This window comes from Curcuma longa, chromosome 10 (genome assembly GCF_044706935.1).
Source record: "Curcuma longa cultivar G26 ecotype Majalengka, Jawa Barat chromosome 10, ITB_CL_G26_1.1, whole genome shotgun sequence".
In the NCBI taxonomy this organism is placed as follows: Eukaryota; Viridiplantae; Streptophyta; class Magnoliopsida; order Zingiberales; family Zingiberaceae; genus Curcuma; species Curcuma longa.
The window spans coordinates 8083001-8104351 of record NC_133870.1 but is presented as its reverse complement, the minus strand read 5'-3'; the positions used below and the strand labels follow the sequence as shown (position 1 = coordinate 8104351).

General features: G+C 34.2%; 3 protein-coding genes across 5 annotated transcripts; 2 read left to right on the top strand and 1 right to left on the bottom strand.

The window, feature by feature from the left end:
* Window positions 1-78: 78 nt before the first annotated feature.
* Window positions 79-5970, bottom strand: LOC141836482 (putative LRR receptor-like serine/threonine-protein kinase At1g63430). Its single transcript, XM_074723985.1, has 13 exons — window positions 5877-5970; window positions 5651-5789; window positions 5376-5447; window positions 5153-5296; window positions 4908-5057; window positions 4002-4118; window positions 3847-3923; window positions 2707-2955; window positions 2392-2597; window positions 2184-2316; window positions 1951-2093; window positions 896-1111; window positions 79-399 (listed from the first exon to the last, which is right to left on the bottom strand). Exons 1-13 carry the CDS (start codon window positions 5968-5970, stop codon window positions 154-156), a joined length of 1986 nt encoding a protein of 661 aa, XP_074580086.1. The 3' UTR covers window positions 79-153.
* A 4013-nt stretch (window positions 5971-9983) lies between these two features.
* LOC141836652 (replication protein A 70 kDa DNA-binding subunit B-like) lies at window positions 9984-20838 on the top strand. 3 transcript variants are annotated; one of them, XM_074724160.1, is made up of 12 exons: window positions 9984-10103; window positions 11673-11772; window positions 17147-17291; window positions 17479-17752; window positions 17827-17923; window positions 18023-18147; window positions 18239-18317; window positions 18421-18550; window positions 18698-18849; window positions 18993-19113; window positions 20154-20409; window positions 20525-20838. In XM_074724160.1, the coding sequence occupies exons 3-12, from the start codon at window positions 17151-17153 to the stop codon at window positions 20644-20646; spliced, it is 1497 nt and encodes a 498-aa protein (XP_074580261.1). In that variant the 5' UTR covers window positions 9984-10103; window positions 11673-11772; window positions 17147-17150; the 3' UTR covers window positions 20647-20838. The 3 variants fall into 3 exon arrangements, with proteins under 3 accessions (XP_074580261.1, XP_074580263.1, XP_074580262.1); XM_074724162.1 differs by lacking the exons at window positions 9984-10103; window positions 11673-11772 and adding an exon at window positions 12225-12278; XM_074724161.1 differs by lacking the exons at window positions 9984-10103; window positions 11673-11772 and having other exon boundaries at window positions 16738-17291.
* LOC141835589 (uncharacterized) lies at window positions 12159-16291 on the top strand. Its single transcript, XM_074722979.1, has 4 exons — window positions 12159-12278; window positions 12386-12479; window positions 13573-16198; window positions 16276-16291. Exons 1-4 carry the CDS (start codon window positions 12159-12161, stop codon window positions 16289-16291), a joined length of 2856 nt encoding a protein of 951 aa, XP_074579080.1.
* Window positions 20839-21351: the final 513 nt, after the last annotated feature.

Genomic DNA, 21351 nt, shown 5'->3' with positions numbered 1-21351 from the left:
TGAAATCTTGTGTGCCATGCAGTTTCTTGTATTTCTTAAGCAGGCAAAGAACAATTGTGCATCCAATTCCAAGGGAAGAAACAAATGGTTGGGTATAAGAAACAAGGCATATCCGATCTATGTGTGATGTGGATTGACATGGAGGGAGGAGTGTTAGGAAGACAAGGCTAGCTCAGCCCATGCCAAGGGAGATTCCTTGAGAAGGGCAGCAGCCGATAACTCGATTCCATCCTCCAACATACCAGTGATTGTTTGCATCGATGGTCTCTTCGTGGGATCGGGTTCGATGCAGAGGCTAACCACTCTGCATATGACCGTGAGATCTTCTGACTTCACATTTTTCAGTTCTGGATCTACTAGTTTAACTTTCTCTTCTGGGTTTTGAAGGTACTCAGTGGCCTGTATTTATCAGGAAGAAATCAAATCATTGTCATAGCTATTCAGTGACATAGAAGAACAATAAGCCATGGAAATAGCTTATGTTAACATGTGCCATAGTGTGTGTGAAACTTAAATTGATAAGGATATATCTTTTTAGCAGTTGTTTTTTGTTGTCTTCTAATAGTTTTATGTGATAGAAGAAAGTTAATATTCTATGTTGGTGTATTTCCAAGAAATGAACCTTCAAAGACCAACCATGCTGAAAGGAACTTGTGATATACAGTGAGGTTATGGTTTCAAAGACCTTCAGTTGAGAGGTGATCAAGTAATTGAATAGAGAGAATACAACCTTAAGCTTGACTACTGCAAGATCTGGTTAAGGGTTCATTAAGAATTAAGTTGCTAATCTACATCAAACAAGCAAATATCAGAAGTTTGTAGGAAGTAAGAATAAGAATGAGTTTATGATCTCAATGACTGTTCCATGAGTAAAAACACTGATGCTCTTGCTTACCCAAGTTATCAGACACCCTCTTTCCTTGCAGTATGGAGGTCTTCCACTGATTATTTCCAGTAGAAGCACTCCAAAAGCAAATATGTTTGCTTGTATCTCCATGTCTTTATGCTCACAGGAGGAATTGTGTCCAGGAAGAGAACCTCCGTTGGTGATGTAACCAGCACTCTTCTTGGATTCTGAGAAAACAACTTTCCAGCTCTCGAAATCAACCAACTGCAAAAGTTATGTAAGAAGAAGGTTTTATCTTAATCCATTCTGCTAATACAAAGATGCAAAATAAGAAATAAAGTTAGCAGGTCGTTGAGGGATTTATTTGGCAAAGATGAAAGACACAAAAAGCATGATCAGACACAATACGTGAAGTTCAAATGACAGAACTCATGAAGTTATTCATGATTAAGCAACTGAATGCTCTTAATGAAAGAGAACTCAAATCAAAGTTCTAACCCATTGCATATGCAAAATTGGATTTATCCCAGAGCATTAAAACATAAAGATAATTCCTTAGAAGCAAGGAATACTTCCGGTGGAATGGAACACCATGAGTGCTTCAGATTTTCCCAGCACCGAATGAATTAGAACTGCTCAAAGCATGTAAATAGGAAAGAATGGATACTAAATCCAACAATATGATGTGAGAACGGAGGAAAAGGATGGTTATTGACCATTTACAGTCAATAAACATTTGAAAATAAAACCAGAACCTAAAATGCCTGTCTTCATGTGCTAAAAACACCTGCAATTTGTAAAACATCAAGGACAAACATATATATACAGAATAACTTTTTCCTATTCAGACCTTAATGCATTATCCATTCTAAAGAAATTGATTGGTTCCATGCTTAAATGAATCAACGAAGTTTGTACAATATAACCTAGAAGCATAAATAATGAAGTATTCCTATAGAATTAGCTTGCAAAAATGAAATGGGCGATTGTTGTCAAAACTCTTCAATACAAAGAAATCATGAGAGACAGGTTTTAATCTGGAAAGTTTTACAATTTTTCTTGGATTAGCAAATTGTCACATTGGTTTCAGAAGGATTTCATACCTTTGGTGAGATACACAGCATTTGAACAATTTCAGACAGCACGAATGGTGGTTGCAGCTCCGTGTGCAAGTACTGTAATCCCCGAGCAACCCCTAGAATTATTTTCATGCGTCTAATCCAGGATAACTGAGATCCATCACCATCTAGAGTTTAGAAGGAATAGTATAAGTTAATTGAAAACATTACCATAATCTATTTACTAACAAAGATAAGTCTGTTTGTGTCTCACTTACAATGTAAATGTTCATACAATGTCCCATTAGAGGCATAACCAAGTACCAGCATCCTTGAAAAAGGTTCAGTTTCTTTGCAATAACCCAGTAACTTTGGTAGGTTTTCATGATCCATTCTAGCAAGATCTGCTACCTGAATAAGTAGAATTTATTTTTATCTAAAAATTCTTCTGTTTCTTTGGATGAATTTCCACAACGTTGTGGCTACCTTAGTGTGAAAGGACAACTCAAGGTAGTTTGTCCATTGGTCTTCTAAGTTGCATAATGAGATAACAGCAACTTCAGCTGCATCCTTCATTGTACCTTTGTAGATTATACCATGTGGGGAAGTGCCAATTATATTGCTGAAATCCTCACAAGCTATTTCAAGTTCCATGCGGCTAAACCTTGGAACCTTTTTTAATTTGTCACCATCTATTTTTGAAGAAAACAAAAAATATGTCAACATCAGTTTCTTTAACAGTAGTGTTAGCAATTTTTAAATATTTTGAGAAAAAAATTAAGTCAGGAATTCTCAAACTACCTATTGATATTGCCATCTCATACTTCCAACTCGTAATTTTCTTCCAATGGATTTTCTCTGAATTTTTTAACTTACAAGTCCTTACAGAAGTGGCAACTCCTGTGATAATGAAGGCAAGTATAAGAAATCCAGTTGTGACCTCCAGAATCAGAAGCCATTCTGGCTGCTGTGGAGTCTGATGCTTATTATGGTCATCAGTAAACTGTTTATCTTTCTCCTTAGCTATTGCCTGATTTTTGTTTGAATGACCTATATCAAAATATAAATGCTTCAATTCAATGATCTAATGAAATATATTATTCTCGAGTAATACTTTCGTGTTGTATTTTTTTCCAAAAAAAAACATTCCTAAGATGTCCAACTTCATGTTGAATGGAAATTCCATCAGAATCAACTACAAGGGGCATATTACTAAGTAGAACATGTAATAGAAGGAATTGCTGTTACATATAGAGTGAAAGCAAAAACTACAGAAGTGCAAGCAAATAATAGTCTTTTTGGCTCGAGTTTCTATGTGATTTTTCTGTCTGAGTGCATGTGTTTTGTTTTTCTGTTTTCTTTGATTTTCTTGATGTCATGATCCTAGATAATTGGTACTAGATTACTTGTTAAGGTTCCTTGCAGATTGTACTGTAAAGCAAACCAGGATTGGGATATTCATTTGATATAAGCCGTGTCAAAATATTTAAAGATAAATTAAATAACTTCACTTGGACCTAGCATTGTGATTCAATCTATTTATTAACCTATTGTAGGCAGTCGGTTCTGAAGCATTTCAAATACTACTTGACAAAGGCATAAACGTTTCTGATTATTAGGGATTGTTACCAAGTACCAACCACCTTTTCAATGGTTACCAAGTATCTAACTGCCAAGCAGTTAAATAGTAAAACAAAAAAAGTTTAAGAAGACTGAAGACTCATGTATTGTCACTTTGAAGGGTGGAAGTATATACAAGAGGAAGAGCTATATAGATGTGGTTGTGCTTACACAATAAGATACAACTTAGTCATGCCATTGATACAAATGTAGCATGTGAACTACAAATAGCTATCAAACTGTTTAAGTATTTATGCTGTGTGACTTTTATTTTACTTCTTATTTTAAATTTTTGTGAAAACCAGGGTACAGAAAGGGAACTGGTTGCACTACATGATCGAGGAGTCCGCTGCAGAACCCAGTATTTATCTTGAAAGCAATTTCCTTGGAAGCTTGACCTGAAAATGAGTCCAGGACAACTTACCAAGTTGAGCTACCATAACATTAAAAAAATAATTAAAATAATATTTTATTACCTTTGTAGATACTTCAAACATGATGGTATTTGTCCGACCAAGAAATTGTAGGAAAAATCTCCAGTTGTTAACTTAGATAAATGGCAAAGGTCACTGCTTCTGCTATCAAATGCATGCCTATTTAAAATATAAATAAATGTTAAAACGTTCTAAAATAATGGATCTGAAAAATTTGTCTCCAACACTTTTCCCAATATATAACTACAAATGTAGTAATACACCAAGAATGACTATTCGAATGGATGTTCAAATTTAGTTTGAATAACAGAATTAACCTTTGCTTTTCCCACTCTCATGAATTATGCATTGTTTATCTTTGAAACATGAACTCAGGTGGCAAATACGGTTGCCATATTGTAGTTTAACAATCTGCTGATATAAACTTCTAACTTTTATCCACTTATTTCCATTGTTTTGCTCAAGTAAAAAAAATGAAGTGGATACAAAAGAAGGAGAAAGATACATTTACATAATAGTCAAAACGAAAGAGAGGAAGACAAGAGATTTTATCCAAATAAGATGTATTAAAGATGAATATAATAGGGTACTAATAAATAATGAGAAAATGAAAGAGTTATAGAAGAGAGCAATGGAAGAGATATTTTCATTAATTTTTTAAAAGTAATAAAAAAGACTAACCTCTATGGCGCAGCTAATATAAAGGTTCTAGTTTGTACCAGCCAAGTCTCCCTAATTTGTTCAATAAATGTTGCACCATTAATAAAGAGAGAAGATGCTTAGATTGCATCATCTAGGACACCAAATGAAAGACACATATATACACAATAAAAAAACACACCACCAAGGATAACGGAGAAATTTGTTAATAGCATACTCCGTAAAATTCTTTTTGCTAGTCTAAATATGGTGGGTTTTTTTTAAAGAAAATGAAACAACATAACTTACACGCCATGCGATGTTGCAGAGACATTTAAGTTGCTGCCTCCTGGAATTTGTCCCTCAAGCCTATTCCTGTCTAATCTTAGCTCCGCAAGATTCTCCAATTTACCAAGTTCAGGAGGTATGTTACCAGTCAACTCGTTGGAATGGAGATCTCTAAAAGACCCCAGAAAAAAAAAAAAGTGAAACCGATGAAACTCAAATTGGCCAGCAAATTTATGTATTGAAAATCCCAAGTGGCAAGTACTTACAATTTTTTTATGGCAGTTAATTCTCCAAGCATAGGAGGTATAGGACCAGTGATCTGATTCGTGCTCAAATCCAACACTGTTAGGTTCTTCAACATCCCTATTTCCACCGGTATCGTGCCTAAAAGCAAGTTATTGTTCAAATGCCTGCACAAAGTCAAGCAATCTTCTGAGAACGACACATGACACAAATAACTACTGGAAGGAATATATGAAAACCACCTACAGTTCTTGCAGACAACCGAGATTTCTAAGCTCTGGAGTAATAAATCCTTTCAATGACGATCCAGAAAGGTTTCTGCAAAACAAAAACCCAGTTCCTCATTTCGCATAATAAATTCACAACTATTGTCATCAAAATTGTACTTCCCTCAAATACAATATAATCTTGAAAACTATAGACAGAAATCTAAAGCTCTGATGCAGAAACAACGCCAACATGCTTTTTCCAAGAGAAAAAAAAAATTAAGGGGGAACCGAGATCTACTTGTGATTTCTTACAGGAAAACCACACAATCCCGATTCGCGGAGCAGGTGACGCCGGTCCAGCTGCAAGGACTCCCATCGAGGGGACTCCAATCGGATAAAACCGAGAAAGGGTCCTCAAATGCAGCGCGCTTAAAGGCGACCAGCGCAGAGACTACAAGGAACACCGGTAACTATAAGATTACCCCCAAATCGGCCACGAAATGCGACTGGTTCGAGATCCCAACAACAACATGCTCACCTTCGTAGTGAGGGAAGGAGTGAACTCGAGCGAGAAGAACCCTCCAACTGAAAACAAGCACGAGAAGGAACTGAAACCCGGGCGATTTCTTCATCTTCTTGCACGCGTTGCATCCGAGAGCTCCCGTGGAGATGGCGATGGCCGATGGCGATGAAGGAGATGGAGCCGCACGGCTGATGCGATCGGGAAGTGGTGGGATGAGAGAGCACAGAGCGGAGGGTTCGTGGAGCCGATGGGGAGGTGGGCTTTAAAAAGAGTGAAGAAAGTTTCCTGCGGTGGTTGTTGGCTCGTCGACTGTTTTGGACAGAGCATTTACGAGGGAAAAAAGTGCACTTGTATAATCGATGTATGGGGCCCACTTGTTCTTTACCTGAATTATGGAGCACAATTTTTCCAATATAATTTCATTCGCAATAAATTTATTTTATTTTTGATAAATCAAATCAGTAATTTGTGCAATTTTCATTTTATTTGTTTATTAAAATAATAGTAGTAATTTTTTAAAAGTTTTTAAAGTTTAAAATATTTTAATCATAAATACTTTTTCATTTACGTATGAATTGAGATGATGTAAAAATTGATTTCGGGGCATAATTGAATTGGTTACGACGGAGTAGAATTGATAAAGTGAATAAGAGTTGAATCTTGACGAAACCGAACCAATGCCTTCCTCCGTCGTGATCAACTGCAATTTTCTGATTTACTTCTTTACAAATGATCATGGGACCGATCGTGTAGGACCGTTGGGATGATGGATTCTAAAGTTGCTGAAGAGATTGTGTAAAAGTTATTTTAAAAAAATATTTGCATCCGGTGTAAAAGTGACTCTTTGATGAATGTAAATTTTTTTAAATATTTAAAATGATAGAGATATATACTTAGATAATTAATAATTATTTTAATTAGACAATATTGAATTATAATAAATATATTAAAAAGATAAAAAATATTTATTAATAATAATACAATAAAATATATTTAAATATAAATAATAATATAATAAGAAATATAGTTTGATAATGAAGTAATAATTATTTCTATTTAGTTGAATAAGATTTTATTATTATTATTATTTCAAATTAAAAATAAAGAATCATTTCTCATCTAATGAGAGAGATGATTGAGTTGGTTATTATGAGACAGACTTACTATAATGAATAAGGATCGAATTTTAATAAAGTTGAGATAATATTTTTTTCGTAGTAGCCAATTGCAGTTTCTCTATTTATTTCCTCATAGATGATTATGAAATTAACTATGTTAAATTGTTGAAGTGGCGAATTTTACTTTTTTTTTATCGTAAATAATCCGTTAGGATGGTCCACACAAAAAAAAAAAAGTTGGAATATAATCCAACTGAACCAACTGACTCGGAGAGCTTGGCCCTACGTGGAATTGACATTCGTATAAAGTCGTGTGTTTAGAAGCGATGGAAGGAAAACCAGTTGGCCACTGGTCTCTTCCCTTCCTTCCTTCCTTCCTTCCATGTCAATGCTTCAAAGCAAACTAAAGGCAAGAGTAAAGCAAAAGAGGGCCCAATGTGACTCAGGTCGAGCAGACAAATTGAAGATGAGGTCCCCTGTTTCCAGGCCAGCTCTTATGAGGCAGGGCAGGGCAGGCAATAAAGCCTTAGTTCTTGGGAACTTTTAGCCTCACGCCGTTATCTTCTATCATTCCTTTCAACATTATAGTAACCACCGATAGGTTTATATTACCCCACAGATACAGTCGGGTTAGTATTCACATGATATAATTGTCATACAAGAACAAAATTTGAATCCTTGGAGTTCATTCCCGGTGAGAGAAAGATAAATAAAGAGAAGGAGTATTTTAATCTTTGTTTAGGATAGAGTGAGTTAAGGAGTGGAAGAAGAGAGGAATTGCTACAATTTCATATACTTTAATTTAGGATGTAAAGAAGAGGAATAGAACTCATAAATATTTTATTTCAATTTTATCTTAATTTTAAATTATTAATTTTTAAATTAACTCAACTATTTAGGTATTTTGTCTTTGTGTCGTTGCTCCTCACACAACACGTGTCATCATCGCTCAGTGTCCAATCGTTCACACTCCACGATGTCGATGTCGGATATCGCTATAAATTTCTTCGAGGATAAGACTCAAGAGAACAGAAACTCTAATATTTTTTTTCTCCTTATCTAAAAACAGAGAATTTATCCAAAGAGTATGTATTGTATATTTTAAGATCTTCTATATTTCAACTTTTACACACAATACTGATATAATTTTACAATTTCTCATCCATATTTTACTTGCATTGTCTTTTTTAAAAAGTAAAGGTATTTTTTTTAAACTTTATATATTTAATTTTTATTTCTCTTATTTTCCTTCTAAATAAGGTAACACATGCTACGTTGATGAATCTTCATCTCTTCTAAATAATGAGAACATAAATACCTTACTTCTCCCCTCTTTCTCTTCATTATCCTCTCTTCCCCTTTCATTCATTAATGAACCTCTCTCGTCCTTGGGGTATGGTGTCGCGGTAGGACATCTATGTTATCACCCAGGCCGCTGCGTGCACTTCCCGATTTACCCTGATGACTGATGAAAAATTTTCGTGGAACCAAGTCGATTACCCTCAGAAATAATCAATGAGACTAACTGATATTATAATTTACTACACTTCCACATATCTTGAAATAGACCGTAAGCAGCACATGATATGAGATGAATGTTATCATCTTTTATTACACATTGATTATCGTAAATAAATTTAATATTCAATTTAATAAGAACTTATTTATATTTATTCAATAGGTATAAAGTTAACTATTAAATAAATTTAAATAATACACAATAATTATTTATAAATAATGTCCATGAATCATCTATACAAATAAAATTTACAAATCATATTTATCAATAAGTAATTATCAAACTTAATAATAAATATATGAAGAAGCTTTTAAAATAAATAAATAAATGTATAATATCAAATTCACTAACAATCAAATAAATTTAAATATATAAAAAATGTAAACAGTTAATAAATTTAAACTTAGCGTTCCAAACTAATTAAATTTAAATTAAACTCGAATCAAACTCATAAAAAAAATAAATCAAAATTGAACAATCATTTCAATTTTTAAACGCAACGTTGAAGCCTAAACTTAACGAAATTTGATATATTTGACAAACAGCCTATGGAAATTTACGATGACTCATTAATCTAATATTCTTAGACGTTTATCTATCTATATGACACTTAAAACGCTCTTATTTGACGACCACTCACGTGAACGGCACGAGGCAGACGTACTTTTGACGTCGACCGTCCGCATGGTGCGCCAGGTTGGTGGTAAGTGCGGTCATGCCTCTCCTCATCTGTTCGACAGCAGAAAAAGAAGACTAAATATAATATTCAATATCAGAAGAGAGAGAGAGAGAGAGAGCGAAAAAAACATTAAATTTTGTAGTTCGACTCGCCTCGTTGAAAATGTTTTATTCAAGTTATTTTTTTTGCTAAAAATTCACCAAGTACAAGAGACTGATAACGCTCTTATTTGACGACCACTCACGTGAACGGCACGAGGCAGACGTACTTTTGACGTCGACCGTCCGCATGGTGCGCCAGGTTGGTGGTAAGTGCGGTCATGCCTCTCCTCTCTCCTCCTCTCCTCCTCCTCCTCCTCCGCCTTCATCAGCTCCCTCCCTTCTCTGAACGTCGTCACGATCCTCGACGTTCGTTTCGGAGAGGAGGAGGAGGAGGAGAGCCGGCCGTCTGATCTGGACCACTCTTGTGGGATCTGACTGGTGGCCGGATGTCCGACGCCTGCTCATCATGATGGGACGTCGTCTCCTCGCTTCGTCCTTTTATCTACTGTTCCTTCCACTCTTCCGCCATAAAGGACCGTGCCATCACGTGCTCCCTCTCTCTCTCTCTCAATCTATCGCTCTGTTCCTCTTCGTCCACCACCACACTGCCGCTGTGCAGCAGCGTGCAGGGCGAACAGCCAGCGGGCTTCTGCCCACCTCCCTCTCTTTCTCCTCCGAGTAAAAACGTGTCTATCTTTTATCTTTTATCTACTGTCGCTGCTGCTGTCTTTGTTTTGGTCCTGAATCCTGATCCGCTGCAGGCGGAAATGGAAGCTGCAGCTGCTCTTCTTCTTCTTCTTCTTCAGCGGCTACAACACTGCTTCTTGCTTCGCGCTTTGCTTTTTGGCTTGACTGCCGTCGCCGTCGACATCGCTAACTGCAAGTGTAATATATATTCCTTCTGCTGTTTACAGTGCTTTCTTCTCCATCGCATCGATCGGTTGATTTCTTTATTAAGCTTAAATTAAGCTTTTTATTTTTCCAATTTCCCTGGGAGGCATCCATTTTTCCTGATAATAAAGATATGACAATGAAAAGTGTTTTGCATTTACGTAAATGAATTTCAAATAAGATGAATCTTAGCATACTTAAGTCATACACACACATAAACTAATGGTACTGAAGATCAAGATCAGTTAGTCACTATGCATCACTTGTATAAATCACATAAACATGTATTGGTGGATGAAAGCTCTTAAACGTTTATTTTTCACCTGAATACAGAAAACATAGTATAGGAATCTATCCTTGATAGATGCACCCACTTATTTTCAATACCTCTATATTATTATGTACAAAACAAGTAAAACTAGAATACGATACATAGTAGAACACCACGAGTTGCACTACTAGATGAATATCTGTATTATTGTGTAGCAGATTGTATTACCGTTTACTCATTTAACAGAAAAGAAGATAGACATGAAAAGTAAAAGCTTTTATAGTCCAATGAATATATAATTATCAGATTATACATCTTATGTGGATATATATCTATTTGTTTATGATAAACATACATGGCATTTATACGCATTTTACATTCACTATCTATTCCCCTTGTACCTTGTTGGTTGGTAGCAAGAACACAGAATCACCAGAACATACCTTCCTGAAGAGTAAAAAAGAACCAAAATTTCCACGACAGTGATAAGTCAAAATCATAAAGAGATGCATAATCTTAACCTTTAAAATCATCCATATAGTGAATTTTCTTTGAGACTTGAAATGAGCAAAGCACACAAACGTGGTCCTGTTATCCAACACCATGTTTTTTTTTAAAAACACACAGACAAGTCACTACCAGGTAAAATAATTGATATCAGACATTTAACATCATCAACATTTTTTCACTTAATATGGGCTCATTTGAATAATAAATATTCTCTATTATGACTGTAGGGATGGAAACGCTTACAGAAAATATTTTTGGAATTAAGAGAAGGAAATGAAATTATGAAATTGTACAAATCACAGCTTAAGGTTGTACCAAATTTGTGGGTTCCTTGTTGGTTTTTGTTTTTGGTTTCCTTTTTCATTATGCTTGCTCCATTCTCTATTATGCTTTTAGTTTATCATAATTAGTTAGTTGTGTTTTTGTAAACATTGATATCCATGAAGTTAACTCATTAATGTTACAATAAACAGAAAATCATTAACTTATTCTGCAATTTATAAAAATTAAGTGAATCGTTCAAAAAACTTAAAAATGTTTTATAGATAGTTTTTAAGTGAAGAAAAAAATTCAAAAACATGTGGATGCAATTATGATATGACCTAATAATTTTGTTCTGCATTTGTTATGATAAAGGAGGGATGTTGAAATTTTTTCAATTGTTTGTTCTGATCATGGTGATCAGCAAACAAGGCTTTTTGTTATTGCACTTCATTCATCTTATGTGCATATTCTTTACTTTGTGTTATATTGATATTGTGCTTTTTGTTTGTTCTTTCTAGGGATTGGCTGCTTCTTGTGCAGAATCTTCCTGCAAGCTATTTTTCTCACGAAAATTGCTGGTTTGCTTTGTGTTGGTTTGGTGCTTCTATAAGGTACAAGGTACAACCTATTCTTGAAAACTTTTCGTATGGTTATCTTGTTGTTCTATAATTATTGTTTCTGTATTATTCTGTTTATTTTAGTTTTTATGTTCATTATCTTTTCGATTCAATAGTTTTTTTTTGGGAATAGATATGTACCAATGTTTTACTTTGATTTAGCAATGATTGTTGGAATTTTGAACATTGTCTCATTTTCACTGTGATTGTTGATAAGTGTTTTGCTTTGATTTGGCAATCATTGTTGATGTTTCAAACATTGTTTTGTTTATACTTTGGTTGTTGATCGATAATGATGATGTCAGTAATTGTTGGCGTTTCAAACATTGCTTCAGTTTCATGCATAACATGGACAAAAATGCCTTACGCCGAAAAAAATATGCAGAAATGTCATCTGATAAAAAAGCTGCTATTTTGGAAAGAAGAAGGCAGATGCGGTTGGCTAGAAAAATACAACTAGCAGATTTTGATCTAGGTAGTCAGAGTAGTCAGATAGGAGACTCTGAGGTAATCAAACTCATGATGGTAGCACTTATGTTGGGAGAGCTTTTTTTGCTTAAATTGAAACCAAAGTTTTGTTTCTTCTATATGACACTTATTCATCATGTAAGCAGCCTCTACGAGAAAATATACCATCTATACCTATAGTAATCGAGCCCGATACTCAATGCACAGAGAATAATGGTTCTCGCTCCTGTGCTGTAAGAGGTTAGGAAAATTTTTATTCCTGCATTAGGTTCTCTGTTTGTGCTTTTATCTTCTAAGGTGATATGGTTAAATGAATATTATTGGTGTTTTGTTAGGGAAAACATGTGGATGTAATTTACCAACAGAAGCAATGAGACTTCCTTCTGCCTTAGATTGTCAACACTGTGGAGCAAAGAGATTTTATTTAGAACCTCCTAATTTTTGTTGTGCTGGTGGTGAAGTCTTTTTGGTTTGTCCTCCAATGCCATATGATCTTCGATCCTTGTTAATTGGAACAGAAGAACAATCAGTACAATTCAGAAAAAACATTAGGACCTATAATAATCACCTTGCCTTTACTTCATTTGGTGCAAAATATGATAAGACCTTAACCCAAAATCAATTTGGTGTTTACACTTTCAAAGTGCAGGGTCAAATTTACCATTTCTTAAATGGTTTGCGACAAAATAGCTCTGAGAAACCTTCTGGAATTCAGTTCTATTTTTTTGATACTGAGGAAGAACTACAAAGAAGACTGGATTCGTCAAAAAGATTAGATAAAGAAACTCTAAGATTGCTTTTGCGCATTCTTGAAAACAATCCATATTGTAGGTTTTTAAAACAGTCAAGAGAAATTCCTAACATTGAGAACAAAACAATTGTCTTGAGTGCAAACCCTTGTTTAAACCAACGAAGATACAATCTTCCTTCGGTCTCTCAAGTAGCAGCTATTTTTTCTGAACAAGAGGCCGATTCTTATGATAGAACTATACACATTCAGATTTATAGTCTCTCAAATACAAGTCATAGAATCAAACATTACTATGGTTGTTATGACCCTTTGCAATATCCCCTTTTATTTCCACGAGGTGAAATTGGTTGGCATATTGGGATTCCACGGGACAAAAAAAGGAAAAGAAATAGTCTACATCAACAGTTAGAAGATGGCGATATGATTGAACCAATCAGTTTTAGCTCAGTTGATGAATTATTAGAGTTTGAAAGCTCAGGTGAATTTTTTTGTAGTTATGTTTAGATTGTCAAACTAAGTGGAAACTTTTTTTCCCCTTCTTTTCTTGCTCGATGTTTATACTTTTTTTCCTATGACTTCTAGGTGCTGAGAAGCCCAAAAACAGTAGCAGCACTGTTACCGCTAGGGAGTATTATTGTTATAAGTTTCAAATGAGGGAGAATGATGAGTCTATGCTTGTGCATACAGGAAGAGCATTTCAACAATTTGTCGTTGATGCTTATATAAAGATTGAGTCCTGCAGATTAGATTTCCATAGAAAAAAACAGAATGAAATTAGAACAGAAATGTTGCAGGGTGTTCTTGATAGCTTATCTTTTGGACAAACAAATGGGATCAATATAGGTCGTAGAGTTGTTTTGCCTGCATCGTTCATAGGTGGCCCAAGAGATATGAGGCGTAGGTATTTAGATGCAATGGCACTTGTTCAAAAATATGGAAAGCCAGATATTTTTTTGACAATAACTTGTAATCCAAATTGGCCTGAAATTCAAGAAAATTTAAAATATGATGAAACTCCAAATGATAGACCTGATCTTTTAGCGAGAGCTTTTAGGGCGAAGTTAGAACTACTTAAGGTAGAATTGTTTAAGAAGCAGAATTTTGGTCAAGTAGCTGCATACGTATATGTCATTGAATTCCAAAAAAGAGGCATGCCACATTGCCATTTTTTGCTCATATTAAAACTTGGTTCGAAGCTTCTAAATCCCACAGCCTATGACCGTATCGTTTGTGCTGAAATACCAGATCCAAAGTTACATCCGTATTTATACTCCTTAGTTACAAAACACATGATGCATGGCCCATGTGGTTCGATGAATATAAACAGCCCTTGTATGAAATCAGGGAATTGCAAAAACCATTACCCTAAAAATTTTACTAGCCATACTTATCATGCAGATGATGGTTATCCTCATTATCGTAGGAGGAATGACGGCCAAAGAGTTAGGATTAGAAATCATGAACTAGATAATAGGTGGACTGTTCCATATAATCCATATCTTTTGGCCCTGTTTGATTGTCATATGAATGTAGAGATATGTTCTACTATTAAATTGGTCAAATATCTATACAAGTACATCTACAAGGGTCATGATGTTGTTAAGTACTCTTTTATATCCATAGATGATTGTACTGAAATAGATGAAATCAAAGAATTTCAAGACGCAAGATGGGTAGGTCCATCAGAAGCTATGTGGAGAATTTTTGCATTTAAATTGAACCAAATCAATCCATCTGTTTATACTCTTCAAGTTCATCTTGATGGTCAGCAGTTTGTGTCATTTAGTAAGAGTTCTGACTTGGTTATGCTTGCTGAGAATTCTTACTTTAGTAGGACAACATTGACAGAATTTTTTTGGATGAATAAGCAAAATAAAAAGGCTCAAGACTTGAAACTTTTGTACAAAGAATTTCCTAAATACTTTGTATGGTGTGGAAAGACAAGGACATGGTTTCAGCGAAAGAGGGGTGATGTGATTGGTAGAATGGTTACAATAGATCCAAAGGATGGTGAACGATACTATCTTCGCCTTCTACTTTCTCATGTAAGGGCTCCAACTTCTTACGATGATTTGATGACAGTAGATGGCAAAAAACTAAATTCATTCAGACAAACTGCATTAGAGCTTGGATTCTTACATTCTGATAATTACATAGAACAAACTCTCAACGAAGCATCCCAATTCCAGATGCCCTATGCATTGAGGTCTCTCTTTGCGATTCTTCTTGTTTATTGTTCTCCTAATAATCCCAAAACCCTTTGGGAAAAATTCAAGAATGATTTATCTACTGATATGCAAAGGACTTATACTCGATCAGGACATAATTCTTTTTATATCCAAAGAAAAGTGCTGCAAGCTATTAACACGTATCTGATGCAAATGGGTAAAAATCTTAAGGATTATAATTTGGTCTCAAATGAAGATGATATTGAGGATGATGAACAATTCACTAGAGAAGTTATAAGTGAACGAAACATTCCTATTACAGCTGAAGATATGTTGTTAAGTGAAAAGTTAAATCATGAACAACGGCATGCATATGACATCATCCTTGAAAAGGTATTTTCTGCTAATGGGCATGCCTTTTTCATAGATGGTCCTGGTGGCACCGGAAAGACCTTCTTGTATCGTGCACTTTTAGCAACCTTAAGGTCTCAAGGATTCACTGCTATTGCAGTGGCAACTTCTGGGGTTGCCGCATCAGTTTTACCAGGTGGAAGAACAGCTCACTCAAGATTTAAAATACCTCTAGACTCATCAGAAAATCAAGTTTGCCAACTTAGCAAACAAAGTGCTGTTGCTAAGTTAATTATTCAGGCCAAATTAATTGTATGGGACGAGGCATCCATGGCCAAACGAGAGTCATTGGAATCATTTGATTCACTATTGAAAGATTTAATGACTTCTGATAGACCGTTTGGTGGGAAAGTTGTTGTTCTCGGTGGTGACTTTAGGCAAACATTACCTGTAATTGAAAAAGGATCAAAACAAATATTGATTGAGTCATCAATTGTTAACTCACATTTATGGTCAGGGATTCAAAAGATTTACCTCAAAGTGAATATGAGAGCCATTCTTGATCCAATATTTTCTGAATTTTTATTAAGGGTGGGTGAAGGAAGAGAACTGGTTGATGAAAATGATGATATCAGTTTACCACATGAGATAATTATTCCTTACACAGAAAAAGAAGAATCATTGAACAGGTTATTTATTTATTTATTTACATTTTTTACTTTATTTCTTTTGCATTCAAGTTTTCTTCATTTTTAATGGATTAAAGATATTCGACAGGTTGATCAACTGTGTTTTCAGAGACTTAAACTTCTATGCACAAGATCCCATACAAATGATCAATAGATGTGTTTTAGCTCCAACAAACAATGCTGTTGATGACATTAACCATCTACTGATTGAGCGATTTCCTGGTTCTTTACATATTTATACAAGTGTTGATAAAACTCTTGATGAGAGACATCAAGGAGATTTTGAAGATTTTTTAAATTCCTTGAATCCAAGAGGACTGCCTCCTCATAAACTACTGCTAAAACATAATTGTCCCATTATACTTCTTAGAAACTTAAATCCAACTGATGGACTTTGCAATGGAACAAGGTTAATTTGCAGAAAATTAGGACAGAGTATAATTACTGCTGAAATAGCTTTTGGTCAACACAAGGGGCAAATTGTTTTCATACCTAAAATTTCTCTTCATAGCCTTAACACTGAAAACTGTGGAGTTTCATTCAAGAGAGTGCAATTTCCAATTAAATTATGTTTTGCCATGACAATAAACAAATCCCAAGGCCAAACATTAGATTATGTTGGTTTGTATCTAAAAGAACCTGTTTTCTCCCATGGTCAATTATATGTTGCTCTTTCAAGAGCTAAAACTACTGAAGCTGTGAGGGTTCTTATTATTCCTCCTACTTTTGATGAAAAAAAAAATGACACAAAAACAAGTAATGTAGTTTATAAAGAAGTGTTTGCTCTGGCACAACATTGATACGCACTCAGAACTCTTCTTTTTTTTTGTGTGTTAAGGTTTGTACCATTTCAATAACATTATCATGTTTTTGCTCATGCTTCAAAATTAAAGATAGTAAATTTACTATTTCATTTTTCTAATATATTTTTACACCAATTTTTTTTAGTGTCATGGCTACTGTTCCGATTGATAAGTTGACAAATGATGATCAACCTTGGGTGGCTACTATTACTGTTGAAGAAAAGCTGAACCTTATTCAGTCTATGAAAAGCCCTACGAAATTTCAAAAATTTATTTTTTCTGATACTCAGGTAAAATTTAGTATTCAATTTCTTCTTTAACAAAATTCATATTCCTTATTAGATTGAATTTTTTTTATTTAGCAAATCATATACCTCGTTTTGTTATATATGCTCTGTTAGATGTAGTTATGTTTTATCAGATGTGTCTACATAAAAATTTTTCCTAATTGTAACTTTCAAAATTAACGCTGCACAGGGAGCTAAGGTTGAAGGAATCATGTTTAATAGAGCAATTGAAACAATGGCCTCGAAACTCCAACCTTATAAAAAGTATCGCATCAGCAATGCTCAAATTAGAGAAATCAAAGATCCAAAATATAGACCAGCTAATGTTCTGATGCAATGGGTAATAGGTGTTGATACAGTTATTGAAGAAATCGATGATGATATCATTGTTCTTCCAATCAAGTATGACTTCACTCCATTTCAAGATCTTGGCCAACATGTGGACAAAAAAGATGCTGTTGTTGGTGAGCAATAATTAACTTTTATCCCATTACTTTAGAATTTAGTCTTTCTTACAATATTTGTATACACATTGTAGATATCATCGGAATTGTGGTTGAAGCATTTCCTGTCAAAGCTGTATCAACAAAACATGGCCCCACTAATGTCCAAAAGTTTCTTCTAATTAATGATAGGTATGTTGAGACAAGTTTTGATTTACCATTGTTTTATTAATTTTGCGCACTTTTATTTTCTCCATATTAACTGTTTTATTTTTTTTCCTTTCTGTAAAGCATGCATTCCATAATGTTATCAATTTGGAAAGACTTTCTTGTTAATGAAGGGACAATTCTCTTGAACGAAGTGAAAAAATTTCCTATTTTGATAGCACGGCGACTTCGGGTGTCCTATTTCAATGGTAACACCTTTTCTTATTAACTTGCTTCTTTTGCTATATATAACTATTTGTCTTTTATATCCAATTTTTAATCAACCAATCAATTTCATAGGGATTGAATTATCTACACATTTCAACTCAGTTTTGCTTGTTGACCCACCTATTGCTGAAGCTATGCGTTTGAAAAATTGGTCAGTACTATATATCTTATTTTGCCTCCCTATAAAAAATAAAACATTATATTTCTTCTTCCTATTTTAAGTAACATGTTAATTTATTTGTTTGTTATTAAAGGGTAAAGAGAAATAGAAAAATGATTCAAGACTATGTCATTGGCAAGGGCACAAATCAGCATACTCACAATGTGACCATTCCTACAGATAGCAACATTACATTGCTTGCCAATATTTTGCCATTTCAAAAGGTAATTATTCACTTATCCATCCACTTTTAGAGTAATCTAAAGTTTTTATGCATGAGTAACATAATTGTTTGCTTAAAGATAATTGCTATATGGAAAAATTAAGCTTCAAGGAAATTCCTATTCTATTGTTTGTTCATGCATGATCAGGTAGCTCTTATCAAGGCCAAAATAAACTTCAAAGAAATCATCCAAAAATATTACTATATGGCTTGCAAAAAATGCTTCCACGCAACCACAGCTGCCTATCATTATGAATACACATGCAATTTCTGCAATGAAAAGCAATTAGCTGAACCAAGGTAGTTCCATAGCATTTTCTTTTTCCTATATATTGTTCTAATTTTCTACGATCATGTTTTGAAATATTTATAGATGTCAGTTTGAGGTTAATTTCTTATATATTGCTCTAATTTTATGCCATCATGTTTTGAAATATTTATAGGTGTCGATTTGAGATTAATCTAAGTGATGAAAGTGGTGCCATTACAGCAACTCTTTTTGGAGAAATGGCTGAGCAAATCTTAGGCTTAACTGCAACAGAAGCTATGAAGACACCTTCAAAAGTTGGTTATATTTTTATATCTTATTCTTCTTTAAATGCTTTTTTCCAAGGTTTTTTTTCCTTTCAGTTATCTATGTGAATTGATTTATCTATACTTTGAGATAAAATTTTTTTCTTCATAATCAATGTTCAAAGTTTATTTTAAAATCTTTCTTCTTCAACTAGAAAATGCCTTTTGGTTTAGTGTTATCTCTATTTTAAAGAAACAAGACAGTCTTCACTTGTGGCAAATTTTATGAATAGAATACGATACATAGTAGAACACCACGAGTTGCACTACTAGATGAATATCTATATTATTGTGTAGCAGATTGTATTACCGTTTACTCATTTAACAGAAAAGAAGATAGACATGAAAAGTAAAAGCTTTTATAATCCAATGAATATATAATTATCAAATTATACATCTTATGTGGATATATATCTATTTGTTTATGATAAACATACATGCCATTTATACGCATTTTACATTCACTATCTATTCCCCTTGTACCTTGTTGGTTGGTAGCAAGAACACAAAATCACCAGAACATACCTTCCTGAAGAATAAAAAAGAACCAAAATTTCCACAACAGTGATAAGTCAAAATCATAAAGAGATGCATAATCTTAACCTTTAAAATCATCCATATAGTGAATTTTCTTTGAGACTTGAAATGAGCAAAGCACACAAACGTGGTCCTGTTATCCAGCACCATGTTTTTTTTTTAAAAAACACACAGACAACTCACTACCAGGTGAAATAATTGATATCAAACATCTAACATCATGAACATTTTTTCACTTAATATGGGCTGATTTGAATAATAAATATTCTCTATTATGACTGTAGGGATGGAAACGCTTACAGAAAATATTTTTGGAATTAAGAGAAGGAAATGAAATTATGAAATTGTACAAAGCACAGCTTAAGGTTGTACCAAATTTGTGGGTTCCTTGTTTTTGTTTTTGTTTTTGGTTTCACTTTCATGTTGTAGCAAACCAATCAACGCATTCATTTACCGGTCAGTAAGAAATATAATTATACTTATGTTTTTGGCAGATGCATATTGATAGTGTCCATTCATCTTTGGAAACAAAAGAATATATAATCCAGATCAAACCTTCAAAACAAAAGGATAAAGAATCACAGCACAAATACTCCATTGTATATTGTGTCGAATACAAGCATGTGGAAAAGTCATCAAATCTACTGACTCATCCAATTTGTGAAAGCTCAGGAGTATTAAATTCCAAAGAAGAAAACCTAAATATCCAGGAGTATGCAACCGATGTTACTCTGCCATTGCTCTCTCCAGGTAACATTACTGACATTGTTGTACTGTATAATTAGTTTAGCTAAACACTATGCTTGTCTTTAAAATTTAAGAGATTTGTGACACATACATTCTTAAATATTGTTGAATGTTCTAGACACTGAAAAAGCTACAAGCTTAGACGTGCGCACATCTCTTACTGAAAAATTTAGATTTGAAGATCCAGCTGCTTCCGATGACGATAGTGAAGAAAGAAACCCCAAAAGACGCAAAGCCTAAAGCATATCATCACTTTTCTAAGATTTATGAGCAAACTTTTGTTAAGTTAATCTTTTTATCAGGCTGATTTTGAGTGCTTCTGATGGATTCTTCATACATGAAGAATGTGTTTAAATGTAATCAGTTCTTCATGACTGAAGAAACTAAGAAACTTTTGTTTGATACAATGTTCATGAAAAAACTTTTGTATGATGCATCCTTGGTGTATGAAGCATTTGCTTTTGCTTGCTGCCCAAAGGTATTGGGAATTTTAGAGCGAAATAAAATTGTGCTTATATATATAATTGTCTGTCCTGGTCGAAAGACAAGATCAATCATTGAAATTTCCGAATTCTGGCAGTAAACTAAGCTCAAAAGTTCCTTGGCACCCAAAATCTTTCTGCCAACTAGGCGAGGAGGGGCATCTAAACACTTTATAAATAGCCCACGCGAAAGCATAAGAGAGCTCCCGTAAAAGCATAATAGATTCACGACTATGGAGGCCTAACGAGTGGTAATTGCAGTGTAGGTTTAATTCATCCACAAGGCTTGTATTTATACTTGTATTTAAGCTACCAATCACAATCACGAATACCAATACTTATAGCACACACCGCGCAACGCGCGGTGCATGTACCACCTGCTAGTTATTAAGAAAGTGACTTAAACACTACTTTTAAACTATGAAAATCAAAATTTAGAGGACCTTTGCGCATAATTGCCGTA